The 19,088-nt window shown below is 51.2% G+C and overlaps 1 protein-coding gene across 5 annotated transcripts in view; it reads right to left on the bottom strand.

Annotated features, from left to right (window-relative positions):
- The window catches only part of B4GALNT3 (beta-1,4-N-acetyl-galactosaminyltransferase 3), a 115,458-nt gene extending 104,804 nt beyond the window's left edge, over positions 1–10,654 (bottom strand). For 3 of the 5 annotated variants that reach the window (XM_008259851.4, XM_002712782.5, XM_008259853.4), the window contains exon 1: positions 10,366–10,653. In XM_008259851.4, the coding sequence (XP_008258073.3) occupies positions 10,366–10,531 (166 nt within the window). In that variant the 5' untranslated portion in view covers positions 10,532–10,653. Of the gene's footprint in view, positions 1–10,365 lie in introns of all 5 variants that reach the window. The other 2 variants (XM_070049246.1, XM_051850758.2) reach the window with 1 other exon arrangement.
- Positions 10,655–19,088: the final 8,434 nt, after the last annotated feature.

The following is a 19,088-nucleotide window of genomic DNA, read 5'->3' as shown; positions in this document are numbered from 1 at the left end:
GTTGGGGATAATCAACAATTTTAGACAACAGATTACGATAAAATATATTATAAATCATTAAATTTATAAATCAATAGATTTATTATTATAAATCGAAGACCAACATAGTATTTTAAAAGGGACCCAACAGGGGCGGAGCCAGCATTGTATAGTAAGTAAAGCCATTACCTGCGATGCTGGCACCTCATATGGGCACGGTTAGAGTCCCAGCTGCTCCACTTCCATTTCAGCTCCCTGCTAATATGCCTGGAAAAAGCAGATGATGGCCCAAGTACTTGGGCCTCTGCACCTACATAGGAGACCTGGAAGAGGCTCTTGGCTCCTGGCTTTGGCCTGACCTAACCCCAGCTGTTGTAGCCATCTAGGGAATGAACCAGCACAGAAATTTCTCTCTCTGTCTCTCCCTCTCTCTGTAACTCTGACTTTGAATAAATAGATAAAAGGCACTGAATAGGAGGGGTGGTTTAGGATAGCATCCCACATCCAAGCGCCTGGGTCTGATTCCCAGCTCCTGACTCCTGTTTGCTGCTAACACAGACCCTGGGAGGCAGCACTGATGGCCCAAGTAACTGGATTCTCGCCATCCACAAGGGAGACCTGGATTCAGTTCCAGGCTCCCTGCTCCTGGCCTGGCCCAGCCTGGGGACACTGTGAGTATGTGGGAGTGAACCAGCGATGGGAGCTTTCTCTCTTCATCTGTTTGTGTGCTACTCTATCTCAGCCTCAAATTAAACAACAAAAACAGATTAAAGGAACCCAATGAATCTGAAATGCAATCAAATAAATCTTCAAAAAAATAGAGCCACTAAGTGAAAAGTATAAACCTCTCTCTCAGTTTCTCTCCCACTGCCTTTTGCTGATGCCATTCACCAGGGCTGGGCTCCCCGTCTCCATCTCCTTTTCCCCAGGTTCTCAGCCAACACAAAAGGAGAACCAAGAATGAGAACATGTATCGCCTGCAGACCCTGGTTCAACAGGCTATCCTCAACATCCTTACTCCCTCCGTCAACCTTTCTCTTTCTTCCTTTTGCTCTCAGCGCCCCGGTTTACATTCTACAGCAGAATGCCCAAATACACCTGCAAGTATTTGTGCAAATGAGGAGCTGGTGCTTAAGCACAAACGGGAGACACACGATTCTTGCTGTTTAAGTAAACACTGAGACACAACAACTTGGGTCCAAGCGACAGGAGTCCAGGTGTGCCTAACGGAGCTGCCTTGCCTGTGCACCCTCAGTGACGCCATGATTCCCTCCCCCAGCCCCACAGGCACCCCAATAATCAATACACGGAATCAAAGTGCCTTTTTCTGGGAGCCCTCCACAGACACATTCTGGCCAAGGTAAAGATGACTGGGTTGTCCTCAAAGGCCAATGATCCGTAACAGTGAATCACGCTGCATGACTCTCTGGGTTCCCACCGCTGCCAACGGTTGAGCCAGCTGTGGTGTGAGCAGGGTACTGAGACAGTTGGCTGGGGGGGAGGGCGTGAATGAGCACATGCCGCATGCGTTCATCTGAACCATGGGTTGGCAGGCAGGGCAGCAAGGAGGGGGTCAGAGGATCTGTAAGAAGATCTCAGCAGGGAGCCCTTTCATCTTTCAGGCACCTCCGTGTATGGAGGCCACATTGTCAGAGATGACCTTGGAGGCCAAAGTGGCCAGAAGCCCTGGGATAGCTGCCACCTCTCGGTTCAGGACACAGTGTCTTGAAAGACCAGAGCCAGAGCCAGAATGTCTAAGACTGATTGGCTCCTTAGGGCATGAGAAGAGTTCCAAATCTACTCCTAAAGGAGGCATCCCCTTCCAAAGCTTATGAAACAAAGAACAGGGCCCACGGTCAGTCAGTTGCGAAGCTGGATTTAAATGGAGGTAACTGCCAGGCGAGCTTCCTCCAGTCCAGAAACCCCAAGTGTGCTCAGAGGCAATGCTGCAGAGTGGCAGGCTGCCATTTCCCCCTGGCTGTGCTTTCCTGCCCTGGCATATCCCCCAGGCACCTCCCATTCCCAGGAATGGAGATTCCTGGCTCCTGACCTACCCATGCAACCCCCCAAGCAAACTTTTGCCTGGGGAGGGGATGGGAAGGTGAGCCAGTCGGTTCTGAGCATCACAGAGTGAGGAGTGTGCATGTGGGAGCAGGTGCTACACACGGGTGGCCCTGTGACTGCTGGGGACTGAAAAGCTGCAGAAGCACTGGCAAAGGAGCCAGCTGAGGGCTCTGTTCACTCTGCCTACACAGCCGTCCTCCAGGCCCTACCAGGCTGTATGGGAACCAACAGGAGTGCCCAACATGCACCAGGCTTCTATTAAATCTAACTGTCCACCAACTAGGTAGTGGGTTCACTAACTCTTGTTTTTTCTTTTTTTTTTCATTTATTTATTTGACAGGCAGAAAACATCCATCCACTGATTGCATTCCACAGATGCCCTGAATGGTTAGTGCTGGATCAGGATGAAGTCAGGAGCCTCCCCTGGCAAAGTCTCCCATGTGGGTGGCAGGAACCCAATTACTTGAGGCATCACCACTGCCTCCCAGGGTCCACATTAGCAGGAATCTGGAGTCAGGAGCCAGAGCCAGGCATCAAATCCAGATATTCCAAAATGGCATGCCAGCATCTCCACTGCTAGTCCAAATGCGTAGCTCCTTTCTAAATCTTACTTAGTTACAAGAAAAATTCTACAAGGCGGGCATCCTAACCCCATTAGCCAGATGAAGCATCTGAGGCTTAGAAAGGAAGAAGCACCTTCTATAAGGCCTCACAACTGGTGAGTAACAGGGCTTGGATTTGAATCCCGCCCTGCCTTCAAATTCCACAATTTTTTCCAGGAACCATCAATGCTTTTCATTCCATTCAATCCCCACAAAAAAGTAAATCCTCCACCAACATTTTTGCTTTAATTTTTAAAATGAACCACCTCTGCAGTCATTCCAGATTTGCAAAATAAAAACTGAAAAATACACATCCCTTAACTTGCTGCATTCCTTGGTTGGCCAAGAATGTCACTTCTCTATTCCCACCCTTACCTTTATTCTTTTCCCATCCATGGGCCCTCCTCCTAGGACTTGATGACACAAAGAACAATTTTACCTCCTATGAAGTACAATGCAAGCAAAGCTTCTGCCATACAACAAAAAACATAGCTGAACAGGAAAAAATGGGTGGGCAAGGCAAGAAAGTCTCTCCCTTGAACCCATTTTATTAGCTGTTAATAAGGGGACTGAATTTTTCATGTTTATGACAGGCCAGACAGTAGTCACAGATATTCAGGTTCACAGTCTCGCAATAGGTGTGAGAGAGTCTTCTTCTAAAATCTTTGGAAGAGGGGATATACTTGTATGACAAATGTGATCAGAAGTATCAGTGGTGGAGCTGGCGCTGTGGCGCAGCTGGTAAAGCCTCCACATGAATGCCAGTTTAAGCCCTGGCTGTTCCACTTCCAATCCACCTCCCTGCTAACAGCCTAAGAAAAGCAGCAGAAGATGGCTCAAACACTTGGGCCCCTGCCACACACATAGGAGACCCAGATGAAGGTCCTGTTTCCCACTGGAGTGCCTGGGTTCCATTCCCGGCTCCACTCCTGATTCCAGCTTCCTGCTATTGTAGACCCTGGGAGGCAGCACTGACAGTTCAAGTAATTGGGTTTTTGCCACCCACGTGAGAGACCTGGATTCAATTCCTGGCTCTGAGCTTTGGCCTAGCCTGTTCCCAGCTGTTGTAGTCATTTGGGGAGCAAACCAACAGACGGGAGCATTCTCTCTCTTTCTTTCTCTCTTTATCTCTCTCCCTCTCAAGAAAATAAGCCAAAAAAAGAAAATTTTTTTTAAAAGCCAATAATAAGGGGCCAGCTCCATGGCATAGTGGGTAAAGCCACTGCCTGCAGTGCCAGTATCCATATGGGTGCCAGTTTGAGTCCTGGCTGCTCCACTTCTGATCCAGTTCTCTTTCATGGTCTGGGAAAGCAATGGAAGATGGCCGAAGTCCTTGGGCTCTGCACCCACATAGGAGATATGGAAGAAGCTCCTGGCTCCTGGTTAGGATCAGCTCAGCTCCAGCCATTGCACCATTTGGGAATGAAACAGCGGATGGAAGACCTCTCTCTCTCTCTCTCTGCCTCTGCCTCTCTGTAACTCTGCCTTTCAAATAAATAAATAAATCTTTAAAAAACAATAATAATAGGAAATTAAGCTGTTGGTCAGAATAAGGTTTTTTTTTTTTAAGTTAAGATGTAAAGGCCAGCACCGCGGCTCAATAGGCTAATCCTCCACCTGTGGCGCCAGCACACTGGGTTCTAGTCCCAGTTGGGGCGCCGGATTCTGTCCCAGTTGCCCCTCTTCGAGGCCAGCTCTCTGCTGTGGCCCAGGAGTGCAGTAGAGGATGGCCCAAGTGCTTGGGCCCCGCAACCCATGGGAGACCAGGAAAAGCACCTGGCTCCTGGCTTTGGATCAGCACGGCGGCCATTAGAGGGTGAACCAATGGAAAATGAAGACCTTTCTCTCTGTCTCTCTCTCTCACTGTCCACTCTGCTTGTCAAAAAAAAAAAAAAAAAAAAAGTAAAACATTAAGCATAAAACTAAAAGTTAGGGGCCGGCAGCGAGTTAATGCCCTGGCCTGAAGTGCCAGCATCCCAGCTGGGCGCTGGTTCAAGACTCAGCTGCTTCACTTCCTATCCAGCTCTCTGCTATGACCTGGGATAGCAGTAGAAGATGGCCCAAGTCCTTGGGCCTCTGCACTGGTGTGGGAGACCTGGAAGAAGTTCCTGACTCCTGGCTTTAGATCAGTGCAGCTCCAGCCGTTGCGGCCAACTGGGGACTGAACCATAGGATAGAAGACTCTCTCTCTGCTTCTCCTCTCTCTCTGTGTAATTCTGACTTTCAAATAAATAAATAAATCTTTTTTAAAAAAAAATAAAAGTTACAAGAATAAAAAGAATAATCATTTGTACTCACCAAGCAGCACTTTTTAGAACCTGAAGGCTTTGCTCAGAATATACAACACACTCGTTTACATACACTGTTCAAACTACACCCACCTCCTCCAGTGGCATTTTGTGTATCAGCTAACATACAAATCTATTAATTACGCAAGTCACATAAGACTTAAGGAGGATTTTCTGAAAACTTTAAATACATGTCCTGCCTCATTTTAACCTCATCATTTTTAGATACAGGAAAAATGTTTGTGGGAAATAAAAGGGTAACTTTTGAGACCAGCGAACTTGGGAGAGAACTAGACAGTGAGCAGCGACTCCAAGAACATACTCTAGGCCCCCTTCCAAAGCAAACTGGGCTCCGGCGCCTGCGCTGCGCTGCTTTGCTCCATAAAGCTCAGCACTAGAGGGCAAGACCAGGCTCTATGGCCTGGAAAATTACTGCAGCGCACCTACCAGCCTCTCCCAACACCAGCACAAAACGGGTTGTTTCAGAAGACCTTGTGCTGCAAAGCAGTTAAAACCATGCCGGGAACAGCTCCCAGGACAGGGAGTGGCAGGCAGCTCCAGCACCGCTGAGCAGGGCAGCTTGGACCTCAACTGACACTGAGGCTGCCCGGGTGGGGGGCAGGACCACGACGGCAGACGTGTTGCTGCAATTCTGCTGGCCACCTCAGGACAGGGACTAACGAGACCCCGGAAAGGAGAGCTGCCCAACACGTGTGGCGAGGCCTCCCATCAAATGCTGTGCTTCTGGGGCATGCAGTGGTGGGCCCAGAGAAAACACACGGAGCAAAAAAGCACCCTTGTGTCACTATGTTCCTAAATCTGTGTATATGAAATACATGAAACTTGTATAACTTAAATAAAATTAAAGCAAAATAATAAAACAATAATAAATAATAAAACAAATAAAATAAAATAAAAAAGCATCACTGGCCAGTTCTTACCTTTTTCATTTGTATTCAAAGGCCATTGTTGTTTATATGGATTATGGTACCAGGAATGAGAATTCCTGGGTGCTATTCTTGGATCAGTCACTGATAAACAGAGTATCTGCCAGTGGAAAAGATCAGGTGCTTTGAAGTTCAGAGCTGACCATTTATAGCCAGTAAGTACTTACTTGAGTGCCTACCATGTACCCAGACTTCAATACCGATTGGGAGATACCCGCAGCAGCCAGGTGACCAGCATTTCAGCGTGAAGAGAGGGAAGTGGGGCACTGGAAACAGAGCCCAGCGTTCTATGGGGAAGGGAGGCAAGGCCAGCCCGGGCAGAGGAAACACGGCCTGGCCCACGTGAAGCTCTGTGCCTGCCTTTGCTCTGAATTTCAACCCTAAGCCACGCTATCCCTGCTCGGCCCACACATCTGTCTCATTTGCTTCTCCCTCTCTCCCTGCCTGCGTCTCAGATTACGGCTCTGCCCTGAGTTACCTCCGTTGCTGGAGGGATTATGTCCTTTCCCACTGGAATGGCTGTAGTGACCGGGGCACAAGTGGCCGCCTGACATCTGTGGGTGAGCCTTGCACAGCTCGCTCCAGTCAATCAGGAAGGGCAAGGGCCAACCAGAAGGATGTGGTGTCGGTTTAAGGCAGCCAACATCACCAATTAGTCCTGTGCTTGAGAGCCCTTTGGGGTTCAGCATAGGAACCTCAGCTGACATGGGAATACACCAGCCCCAGCCTGGAGAGATCTACAAAGAGGTCAGAACACACTCTCTTTTTCACCCTGGTCATTGGCTGGCTCTGGCACCAAGCTGGTCCCAGCAGAAAGTCAACAACAGAGCAAAGAACCTAGAGACCATTTCAGCTCAGACCTCTGCCTTCAGGCAGAACCTTAGCTAATCCAATCTGAACAAATGGGTATGGCTTGTTAAAACCTGCCAGAATGGAGAATCTTTAACTTCCAATAATAGTCTGTTCCCAGGGCTGCTCTTCAACCAGCACATCCCAGGATAGCTGTATCAGTTACAAAAACATGAAAATACCTGGGTATGTGTTGGTACATGGTGACTGCTGAGGCCCTCTCAGTACCCTTCTATCCCCCAGACCGCCCCCGACAGTGTCATAGCCCAGCAGCTAAAGGGCTAATGCCAGGCACAGCTAAGAAGAGACCTTCAGGAACTATTCCTGGACCCCTATTCCATCCCCAAAGTATTGTTTCATTCTACAATGTTAACCTATTCTAAACTTTTCAACGGCTTTCTGCGGAATGAACACCACGCTCCAAGCTTGTCATTCAAAGTCTTCCATAACACAGCACCAACCCTACATTCTCCTTCATAACCTCTGCGTCCCTGGCATTCCCACATACCATGTCCTTGATCTTAGTCTTTGTTGATGCTGCTCCTTTCGTCTGGAATAACCCCCTCTTTCTGCATCCATCAAAATCTTGCTGTAACTCCTCAAGGTCTCAAACGCCCCATGTCCATGAACTACTAGTGGAAAGGACTGTGCCCTGTTTCCAGGAGTGTCAGGGAAAGAAACCTCTAGGTTCTCCATTTGATTATTTTTATGCGGGCGCCTCAGCTGGAGAGCGGGGACGCAGTACGCTGGTTATCACATCTGAGTGATCCAGCACCATGCCCTGCGGGAGGCCTGCACTAAATAAGTACTTGCATCAGTCAGTGAGTGAGCAGCTCCAATTCTTTTATCCACGGGACCCATTTGCTACTTGTTAATGGTTTTGGTTGGCTGTTTTTCTTCGAAGCCACTCCAATTGTGGTTCTATCTTTTTCTACACACGGAGCCCAAATGGCACATCATGTGTATCTTAAAATACTGGGTTATTTCATGAAGATGAAGCAGGAAGCCGGCTCCCCTGTCATTACTTTCCCACCCCACAGCTTGCGAGCGTCGTCTCTCCATGCGCTTCTTTCAGCCGGATCAATGTGCCACTCACCCAGGGGCAGGCAAATGAAAGGTTCCTGGGGACAGGGCTTGGCCTTCGGATGACAGGAAAGCTGGTGGTGGAGTGAGCTGGCAGAGCTGGCTAGGAAGAGGGGCAGGGCGGCTTTTTGGGAAGCAGAGCCAAGATGGGGGCTGTGGCCAAAGCCTCCCAGCACAGCCCTGGGAGGGCCCATTTTACTGGCTGGGTTGCTACTGTTGCCCCAGGGTGGCAGGAAGAAAGGGGAGCAGCCCCCTCCTACCTCCCTATCCCCCACTCTCCCTCCAGAGGCTAACTGAGCTGGCAGTAAAACCCCATGGGACAGGAGGGAGTTCTGATAAAAGATGTCCAGGCTTCTTAACAACAAAAAAGGATGGGAGTCAGAAATCACAATTACAATGTGAAGTTCATCCACGGGACAATCACAGAAGGGGCAGAACTCGGCGGGACAGCCCAGTGCCTGGCAGATGGACTTGGAGGTTCTAAGAGACTGAGAAGATGAAACAAGTGACCCAGCAGGGCCCAGGCTGAGCCTCTGGGTAAAACACACAGCACCACAGAAAAGCCTGTTCTCGAAGGGGAGCCTGTTCCGGAAGGGGAAGCTGCGACCATTTTTTCTAGAAAAGGTCCTTCGGGAAATGGAAACAAAAGACCAAGACAATTCAGGTAAATTCATGCAGGAGGGAGAGTCACCAGACCCAAGAACTGGCGGCTCAGGATGAGGTGGGCAACAGGAGCGAGGCGTGAGGAGCCAGAGCACGAGGTGGTGAGCCTGCAAAGGGGCTCCAGTCTCGGAGGAGAAAGCACAGGTGAGGCAAAGGAAAAGCGGAGAAGGGGAGGAAAGAAGGTCACCGGCTTTGGGGCCACAAAGCTACTCCTTGCACAGAGGATCCCACCGACTATCACACACACACACACACACACGCACACACACATATACACACACACGATGACTTCACTGGGAAGGGGCGTCCCCGGGAGGGCACAGGAAGTTCTCCCAGGCTTCCCCCCTGCACACACTCCAGCTAAGCTCCTCCACTGGGATCTGAGTGGCCAGGGTGTTGGAAGAGCAGTCACCTCATGGCTTTGGGGAGATGAACAAGGCTCAGGGGAGGAAAGAGCCAGCTGTGGGAAGGCAGACTTTGGTCATCAGACAGAACCCTCCTGTGCAGAGCTGGGGAACAGGCTAAGCATGGCCTTGCTCGTGCCGTGCTGGGCTCTCTGGTCCTGAGAAGGCTCAAGTGGCAGTGGGGGGGTGGGGGGTTCCACAATCTCAGGATCCAGACCAAAAGGGACCTGAAGATCTTCTACACCAAACTCCTCGTTTTACCTGCACTGCTGACTTGCTTTCTCCCGTGAGTCCCTGGCTAGTTAGTGGCAGAGCTAAGACTGGAACAACCCCCCCCCCCACTCCTTTCCCAACTCACAGCCAGAATTATTGCCACTGCCAGAGTGAGCGGTTAGGCCATAAATATATATCTCCAACCTGAACCAGCTCGGTTTCTGTCCCTAGTAATTCCCTCTTCTTGGCCACAGGAGGAGGCAAAGCACCACACCCACCTCAGGGTAAAGGAGTTGACCCAAGCCCAGGGCAGCAATTTCATCGCTTGCGGTGGTCGGAACTTCCTGCAAGGCAGAAGCGCCAGCAGGGAAGCCGGCGCTGGCGCTTTGGTCCTGGGCCCCCCTGAGCTTGGGAAAGGAACCTGCGAGTCCGGGGCATTCCTTCACCCCTTTCCCAGCTCTCAAACTCATCTTTTACAACCCCTGCCACCGACCGCCGAGAGTACACTGCAAATCACCTGGGACAGCCTCGCCCCTCGAAGCAAAAAAGGAAACTGAGGCATGCCGTTATTATCCTAGGAGGCAACTGAGGCACAGAAGCATTAAGTGGTCTGGCCAAGATAAAACAGAAGCAGGAATCCGGGCGCTGCCAGCCCACAAGTCGCCCATTGTCTCCTCGAGCAAGGTCTGGGGAGTTTGGCTGACTCTGCGGGGGTCCCAAGGAGGCTTCAGAAAACCAGAAGGAAGGGTGGCCAGGGCAGGAGCTGGGGTACCAGGAGGAAGAGGGGAGGGCTGCGTGGGAAGAGGGAGGAGAGAGGAGGCTCTCGGGGGGCATTGTTTAAAAGGCAGCCGTGAAGACGCGGCGGGAGGGGAGCCCGGGCGAGCGGGCCAGCGCTAGGTGGGCAAAGTTTGGGCCCCGCCGCGGGAGCGCGCCCCATCGGGAGGGGGTGGGGGTGCGGCCGGGGGCGTTCCGGACGCTAGAGTCCCGCCGAGCCGCAGAGCGCCTCTCTCGGCGCATCTCCCCCGAGGACAGGGGAGGATGTCCCGGCCCCACATGGCCCGGCGGGCAGGCCCGGACTCGGGGACTCGGCGCTGGGGCTCCGCGGCCGCCCCGACCCCCCTCTCTCCCCACGGAGAAGCGGGGCGGCGCCGGGCACCTGGAGAGGAAACCCAGCTGGAAGCCGGGTGTGAGGGGGCGCGGCGGGTCCCCCAGCGCGGGCGCCCCGGGCTGCCTCCCCCGCCTCCGCGCCCGCCCTCAGCCCCGTGCTACTCACTCCGGTTCAAGGGGTTCCCGCCGACCTGCGCCGACGCCACCAGTTCCAGATACAGAGTCCAGAGCCCCACGGACACCAGGGCGAGCGCCAGCAGCAGCCGGAAGCGCCTCCGCAGCAGCTTGGCCGGGCGCAGGAGCAGCAGCAGCGCGGCCCGGGGGCTCCCCATGGCTCGGCGCCGAGGCGGCCGCCGCCAGCGCGGACTGCTCCGCACCCAGCCCCCGGCCCCAGCCGGGCCCAGCGCCGCGGGCGTCCCGAGCCCCAGCGCGGAGCCTCAGGGCTGCGCCGAGGCCACCGCCCCCGGCCGCTTCCCGGCGGGGCGCCGGCCCATGCTCGGCGTCCGAGGGTCCCCCGGCCGCGCGGGCGCCTCGCAGGTCCCCTCCGGGAGCGGAGGCGGCCCCTCCTCCCCGAGCGTCCTCGGCGCCGGGCTCCGCTCTCCGCGCCTCTCCGGTCGCAGGCTCGCTGCTTCCCTCCTGCGCCGCTCGCGCTCTCCGGCTACCCTAAAGGAGGCCGTCCCGGGTGCCCGCCCGCCCGCCTGTCCTCTCGCCTCGGCCAGCTCGGGCTCTTTCTCCAGCTTGGGCCACTACCTCACGCCCACCTGTCCCGCCTCCACCTAGGCCCCGCCCCCGGACACAGGTGGGCTCCGCCCCCGAGGAGCCGAGCCGGGCGGGAAATGCCTTTCTGGCAGCCCCCGGGGCTGGGAAGGATGGGGCCAAGGAACGCGTACCCAGTATAGACCCGGTATGAGCGCGGTGAGCGAGGAGGCGAGCCGCTCTGAACCCCGAGCGTCCGAGTAGCTCGGGTGTTGCTCCGGGGCAGGTGAGGCGAAGGCAGGTGCTCCTTGCTGCGACACCCGAGGCACTGGCTTCCGGGCCTCTCCTTCCTTTGCAGCCCCCCAGGAAAGCAGAGGACACCTCAGTTGGGAGGCGGCGGACACGTGATCCTACCTTCCAGGCCAGATTTGAAGACCCTTGCTCTTCAGCCTTACCCACGCCTCCCAGAGGCACTGGGGGAGCTTAAGTGGCCCCCAGACTGGAATGGGAGAGGGTAATATGGGAGAGCTCCGAAGAAAAACTAAAAACAATTTTTAAAAAGAAAAAAGATAGTCACTGATGGAGTTGAAGATAACCAAGAGAGCATGTATTCCAGCTCTCTGCCTTCTGGCAGGTAAAGCCTCATTATCTGATTTAAATGAGATAATTAAGTTCCTTATGTTCCAGGGACAGAGTGAACTGCCCAAGGTCATTCAGCAGGTAATGCTGCAGATTTCGTTCCAACTCCCTCTCCTGGGAAAAAAAATGTCAGGAAGCCATGGAGAAACTGGAGGCCCCACGTGTTCCAGAGGCAGGTGAAGATGCCTTGCAAAGCCTGCCTCCCAGATCCCAGTGCCCGGAGTCCCAGCTTCCCATCCAGCTTCCTGCTGATGGTCCTGGGAGGCAGTAGATTCTGTCTCAAGTGCTTGGGAGACCTTTGTGCAGTTCCCCAGCTTCTAACTTCAGCCTGACCCAGTCTCAGCTGTTTTGGGCATTTGAGAAGTGAACAAGCAGATGGATGGTCTCTCCTCTCTCTCTCTCTCTCTCTCTCTCTCTCTCTCTGCCTTTCAAGTAAATTAAATAGACATGAAAAAACGTATTTCTGGACATTTTAAAATCAAATGTGTATCATGCAAATACTGTTCCAAGAAAGAGATTTGCAGACTAGAGTGCTGTGTTCCTTACTATATATGTCACCTTTTATTTTATTTATTTAAAAGACAGAGAGGTAGAGCCAGAGAGAGAGAGGTCTGCCATTCTGCTGGTTCACTCCCCAAATGACCACAATGGCCAGAGCTGAGCTGATCTAAAGCCAGGAGCCAGGAGCTTCTTCCTGGTCTCCCATGTAGGTGCAGGGGCCCAAGGACTTGGGCCATCTTCTACTGCTTTCCCATACCCTGGCAGAGAGCTGGATTGGAAGTGGAGCAGCCAAGACTCGAAACAGTGCCCAAATGGGATGCTGGCACTGCAGGCTGGGGCTTTAACCCGCTGCGCCACAGTGCCAGCCCCTATATGGACTTTGAATTCCCTGTATTGTTATTTGGGGTCTTTGTTTAAAGATTTATTTATTTGAAAATCAGAGTTAGAGAGAGGTCTTGCTGGTTCATTCCTCAAATGGCAGTGACAGCCATTCAAGCCAGGCTGAAGCTAGGAGCCAGGAGCTTCTTCCAGGTTTCTCACGTGGATGCACTTGGGCCTAAGCACTCTGCTGGATCAGAAGCAGAGCAGCTAGAACGTGAACCAGGGCCCATATGTGATGCTGGCCTCGCAGTTGGCGGCTTTACCCGTTATGCCACAACACCCGGCCCTGTTTCCTTTTGTCTGCAACCACCTTAGCTGATAGCTCACTGGTCCAAAAGCCTCTCCTAAACTATTGTAGTTTTCCCTAACCAGCCCTCCTAACTCCCAGACTCTACCACTACCATTCCCCACCCCCCTAACCTCCAGCCCCTTCCCCCAATCCCCTCCCCCTCCCTGCCTCCTGTGCCTCCAGAGGCCTTTATAAAATTCAGTTACACATCCACACACCTGCTCAAAATACGTAATGGCTTCCCAGTGCTCACTCATTAAAATGCAAACTGGAAGTCTGGAATTCAAGGCCTTTGGAAACCTTTTGCAACTTTGTGTGACCATATGAAAGCTGCTCCAGCTAAAATGAATCTATTCACTGCTCTCCGACACATTTTCTTTTCTAGGCGATCAAATTTGACCCTTTCTCCAAGGCTCAGTCAAGCTTTCTGGGACTAGTGTAGTGCTGCGTCTGCCTCTCCTTGGTAGAATTGCCGTGTGTCTCACTGACATGTTGAGACTTGCTCTGAGTGTGTCCTGTTTCCCCAGCTTTATTGCAGGGCTTCAACGGTGGCAGGCCCTTGCATCCTCGCGTGGAGTGCAAGGTCTGTTTAGCACGCAGCAAGGGCTGAAGATAAGAGTAGTGTTTTGAGCAAACATCCCCTGGAATGTTCCCTCAACTTCTTTAGCAGAAGGCGAATGCTTAGGACAATTCTCTAATGGTGGTCCCTGGGAAATGTCTCCATGAGGTTCCAGAGGCATAGACTCATGCACTTCCCATGCTTCCTTTTCAAAAGTCCAAGATGAGCAACCGGGGTGTACAAACTTGGCTGAGTCAAGTGGGAAGGGTCATTGGGGGCAACCCAGCAAGGGGTTTGACTGAGTCATTTTCAGCATTTTGTCATGGAAACAGGTGGCAGCCCCATCCGGCTCTCTTCTGGAGACTGGTCCTCTTGAGAGAACTCACAAAATCACTTTATTGCACCAAATGCTCAAAGCTTCTATTAAGTGGGAACTGGGAGAGATATAAAGCAAGGAGCATGCTGTTTAGTCGAGAAGAGATTCCACAGGTAGAGAAATCTAATACTTTGGGGCCAGTGCTGTGGCTTAGCGGGTAAAGCTGCTGCCTGCTGTGCTGTCATCCCAAATGGGTACCAGTTCAAGTCTCAGATGCTCCACTTCCAATCCAGCTCCCTGCTAATGCACCTGGGAAAGCAGCAGAAGATGGTCCAAGTCCTTGGGCCCCTGTACCCACATGGGAGACTCAGAAGAAGCTCTGGGCTCCTGGCATTGGATTGGCACAGCTCTGCTGTTGCAGGCAGTTGGAGAGTGAATTAGCAGATGGAATCTCTGTCTCTCTCTCTCTCTCTCTCTCTCCGCCTCTCTGTAACTCTCTTTCAAATAAATACATAAATCTTTTTTTTTTAAAAAAAACTGACACTTTAAAGACGAGGTTTCTGTTTCAAAGAAATTCAAAAGAGGAATGAGGTCACCTTGCACCTTTAAGTTTCCTCACTTTAACTGTTTTTCTTTTATTAACTAATTAATTAATTATATAAAGACAGAGAGAGAGTGTGTGTGTGTGTTTGTTTGCATCTGCTGGTTTATTCTCCCAAATGCCCATAACTGCATTATCCTGGGAACTCATTTTGTTTTTAATTTTTTTTAAATTTATTTTTAATGCAGAGTTACAGCAAAAGGGGGAGAGAGAGAGAGAGAGAGAGAGAGAGAGAGAGAGAGAATCTCCCAACTGCTAGTTTACTCCCCAAATGGCCACAATGGCTGAAGCTGGGACTGGGCCAGGCCAAAGCTAGGAACCTAGAAGTCCATCCTGATCTTCCACATGGGTGGCAGGTCCAAACTTTTTGAACCATCACCTGTTGTCTCCCAGGGTCTGCATTAGCAGGAAGCTGGAATCAGTAGAGTCAGTACTCAAACTCAAACACCCTACAGAGTTAGAGAAAGAGAGGCAAAGAGAGATCTTCCACCTACTGGTTCACTCCCTGAAAGATCCCAACAGCCAGGCTGGGCCAGGTCAAAGCCAGGAGCCCGGAACCCTATCCGGTTCTCCCATGGGTGGCAGGGTTCCGAAATCCTAGGCCATCTTTCTCTGCATTCTCAGGCACATTAGCAGGGAGCTGGATTAGAAGTGGAGCAGCTAATACTTGAACCAGTGCTCATATGAGATGCCAGCATCACAGGCAGTGGCTTAACCCACTTTTCAACATCCAGCTTCAGCCACAGCCCCTGGCTTAGAATGGCCCAAGGCCATATGGAAAACCTTGCACCTGAAAGGAAAACTCATTTCCTCTATGTCACCTGTGATATTTTGGGGACAGGCTCTGGTCTTTGTCTTGGCAGAATGTCAGAGTCAGGACAGGTCAAACCACAAATCACGGAATCCTTGCAAAAGAGATGAACCGAAGATTCCTAAAATGGACCAAGATTAGCACAGAGACCAAAAAATTTCTGATGCGTAGAGAATCCAGAAGGGAAGAGTGTACAGTGACCTATAGAAATGGCAGTAGAACTGCTGCAGCCAGAGCAAAACCAAAATTGAGGGGCAGGGAGACAGACACAGAGCTCCCATCCGCTGGTTCAATCTCCAAAGGTCTGCAAGTCAGCAGCTGGGAAGCAACATAGGTTTCCTATGTAGTAGGGGCCCAGGTACTTGAACTATAACAGCTGCCTTCTATGGTCTGCATTAGCAGGAAGCTGGCATCAGGAGCTGCTGACAGGTACCAAATCCAGGCACTCCAATGTGGGATTTAAACTGCTAGGCTGAAGACCCTAGAGTGATTCTTACTGTAGTTTACAGGGATGTCAAAATACACTAAGCAGCTCAGCTCCTGCGACCCCTGTGCCTCCCTTTTGTTTCTTGAAACCCAGCATCTACATTGTAAACCAGCATCTTTGAGATTATTAAGCATTTTTACATTTATATTACATGTGGTGTTTGCTGTTTTTAAAGTATTTATTTATTTGAAAGTCAGAGAGAGGTAGAGAAGAGAAAGAGATTTTCCATTTGCTTAGTTCACTCCTCAAATAACTGCAATGGCTGGGGCTGTCCCAGGCTAAAGCCAAGAGCCTGAAACTCCAACCTGGTCTCCCACATGGGTGCAGGGTCCCAAGCACTCGGGCCATTTTCCTCTGCCTTCCCAGGCTCATTGGCAGGGAGCTGAGTTGGAAATGGAGCAACTGAGATTCAAGCAGGTACTCTGATATGGGACACTGGCATTGCAAGTGGCATCTTAACTGGCTCCATTGTGTGTGTTTTATTTCTTTCGATCACATGAGAATAGCAGGGGAAGTAATCGCCTCTATTTACACATAAACTTTGCAAGCCCAGTCTCTTCAAGGTGACCTGCACCAAGTTCACATAACCAGTAAGTGACAGAATCAGAACCAGACCAGAGCGTTTGCCTGCTGGCCCTCTTTTCTTTGTACCCAGAGAGTTCTTCTTCTCTGTCTGGACCACCCATGCTCCAGACAGATATACTGATAGATGAGGACACTTACTCTCCTCCCTCTTCTCTTTTACTTTAGGAGCTTCTCTGTTACCCAAATTCATTCAATGGATGTATCTGGGTAGCAGAAATTTGGATGATAAATCAATAAAGGTCTTTAGGCCATCTTTTTTTTTTTTTTTTTTTTTTTTTTTTTTCAGTTTATTTTCATCTACTTGAAAAGCGGAAAGAGAGAAAGGGATCTTCCATCTGCTGGTTCACTCCCCAATTGCCTGCAACAGCCAGGACTGAGCCAGACTAATGCCAAGAGCCCCAAACTCATGGCAAGAGTCCAAGTACTTGAGCCATCAGCCACTGCCTGCAGGGATGCAGAGCCCTGGCACTCCGATATAGGATGTGGGTATTGCAAGCAGCACTTTAACCCACGGCACCACAATGCCTGCCCCTTTGGGGGATCTTAGCCTGAGACATGGGTGCATTGAGTTCCTTTTCTTTGAGACAATTCCTACGACAGAATAGTGCTGTAGCTGCCCGAGCCCTAAGTGCCATAATCATTGTGGTGAGCGTTTGTGTATTTCTTTATTTTTTTTAAATGATTTATTTTGGGGGCCAGCACTGTGGCACAGTGGGTTAAAGCCCTGGCCTGAAGTGCCGGTATCCCATATGGGTGCCAGTTCTATTCTTGGCTGCTCCTCTTCTGATCCAGCTCTCTGCTATGTCCTGAAAGAGTGGTGGAAGATGGCCCAAGTCCTTGGGCCCCTGCACCCACGTGGGAGACCAGAAGAAGCTCCTGACTCCTGGATTCAGATCGGTGCAGCTCCAGCCATTGCGGCCATCTGGGGAGTGAACCAGAGGACTTTCTCTCTGTCTCTACCTCTCTCTGTAACTCTGTCTTTCAAATAAATAAAATGAATATTTTTAAAAAAGATTTCTTTTGAAAGGCAGAGTTACAGAGGGAGGGACACAGAGAGAGGTCTTCTATCCACTGGTTCACTCCTCAAATGGCCACAATGGCTGGAGCTGGGCCAATCCAAGGCCAGGAGCCAGGAGCTTCTTCCAGGTCTCCCACGCAGGACTTGGCCTATCCTTCGCTTCTCTCCCAGGCACATCAGTAGAGAGCTGGATTGGCAGTAGAGCAGCCCGGACTTGAACCAGTGCCCATATGGGATGCCAACATTTCAAGCAGCGGCTTTACCACAATACTACAGTGCTGGCTCCTATGCATTTCTTTCAACTCATGCAAATCATTCGTATGGGAAGCTATAGGTTTCACTGATTTACAGATTAGGAAATGGGTTCTGAGGTGCTAAATGACTTGCTCAAGGTCACGCGGTGACATGTCTCGGATGAGACGCAAGCTCAAGCGTTCCAACGTCAGATCCAGTGCTTTCCCCTTTCCCTGTGCTGCTCTCCTGGAAGTTCCTCTGGAGAAATATATTCACCCTGGAAACTCGATGCTCACCTTCAGCACATCCATAACTCACTGAGCCACGTGACGATCCTTCCCACCCTCCCCCCTCCCCGACCCTAGCGCCGTCTGCTCTGCCGTTCTCTGCACAGCTCTATCTTCCTGTAGCTCCTCTCATGAGTCCCATCTTTTACAAATCTCTCTGCGGAGTTTGCTGATAGGGAGGCCGGTCCCAGAAGAGGGTGGAACCCCTCACTGACTGCTTCTTGCCTATGCTTCCCGGGACACTGGGGAGGATGGAAAGGTGGGAAGAGTTCTGGCAAAGCCCCAAGTCTTATTTCTCCACCTGTGGTCCTACATAATTTTGCCCAGTGCTGGGAGTGAATGAATATTTGCCACCCCTGTAGAAGAACAGGTACAAGAGTACATTGTACGGAGTCAGAGGATTCCCACGAAGGACGTGAAAGAAAGGATAAAGAGAGGGCAGAGATGTTATACTGAGGGCCAAAATGAAGCTCACTGCCTACCCCAGGTCCCAGGCACTTCACACACTGAGAGCTTATGACTTCACTGCTCTCCCAAACAAGTGAGTTGTTGATCCGGTCCCGGCCAACGGTGAGGGGTAACCCGAAGCAGAGCTGTGTGCTTTGAAGTTCTGAGTTTGGCATCTGCGGCTCGGCCTCGCTTCCTTTTCCAGTCTGCAGTGGGAAGGCCTCCAGATTATTACAAGCACTCTTTCTGCCTGCCTCCCTCAAGGGAGAGGATTCCCCAGCAAGCCAAGAGACACTTATACAAGTCGAAAAATTCACTTTAACTTGCTCAGGCTTTTCAACTGAGTGATACCAATTACTGCATTTCTCTCCACTCCACATTGCTTAGTTGCTGGGAAACACGTGGAGACTGGGTGAACAGCACTCTTGACTGCTTAGAAGTTGGCGCTGAAACACAGCCTGCGTGAGCCTTCCCTGGGCGCCACCCCCGTCTCTTGGCGCAAAACCCCACTTAAAGGACAACTCTCTCACCCTTTTCTAGAAAGACATCTCTGCATCCTGCAGTAACTACTGCTGACGGTGAGAGCGCTTGTAGCTGAAGCTAAAGGTTAAGGAGCCCAGCTCTGAGAGGCCTCTTTCCATTTCCAAGCCATGGCAAGTGTTGGATACCTAGAAGCTGTGTAGCTCGCTGTGGAGCCAGGATAACGCTATTCCTCTGAGTACAGGCTTGGTGCTTCCTTCTCTTCTCCCATGCACAGAGCCACAGGCTCCGTCTCTTGGGGGAGGCTGCACTGACAGCGGCATGGGAGGCGGCTTTCCTGCACACCTCAGCTCTCTGGCACCACCTTCTGCAGCTCTGAGGGTGTTCTCAGCATTTTCAGAATAAGCTGTAATAAGTCTCTAGGCCTCTGAGCAAAGCTGATTTCCTACCTCTATTTTTTTTTTTAAGGTTTACTTATGTATTTATTTGAAAGGCAGAGTTACAGAGAGAAAGAGATAGATTTTCATCCACTGGTGCACTGTCTACATGGTTGCAACT

Source organism: Oryctolagus cuniculus, chromosome 9 (genome assembly GCF_964237555.1).
Source record: "Oryctolagus cuniculus chromosome 9, mOryCun1.1, whole genome shotgun sequence".
In the NCBI taxonomy this organism is placed as follows: domain Eukaryota; kingdom Metazoa; phylum Chordata; class Mammalia; order Lagomorpha; family Leporidae; genus Oryctolagus; species Oryctolagus cuniculus.
This window is presented reverse-complemented; position numbering and strand designations above follow the sequence as displayed.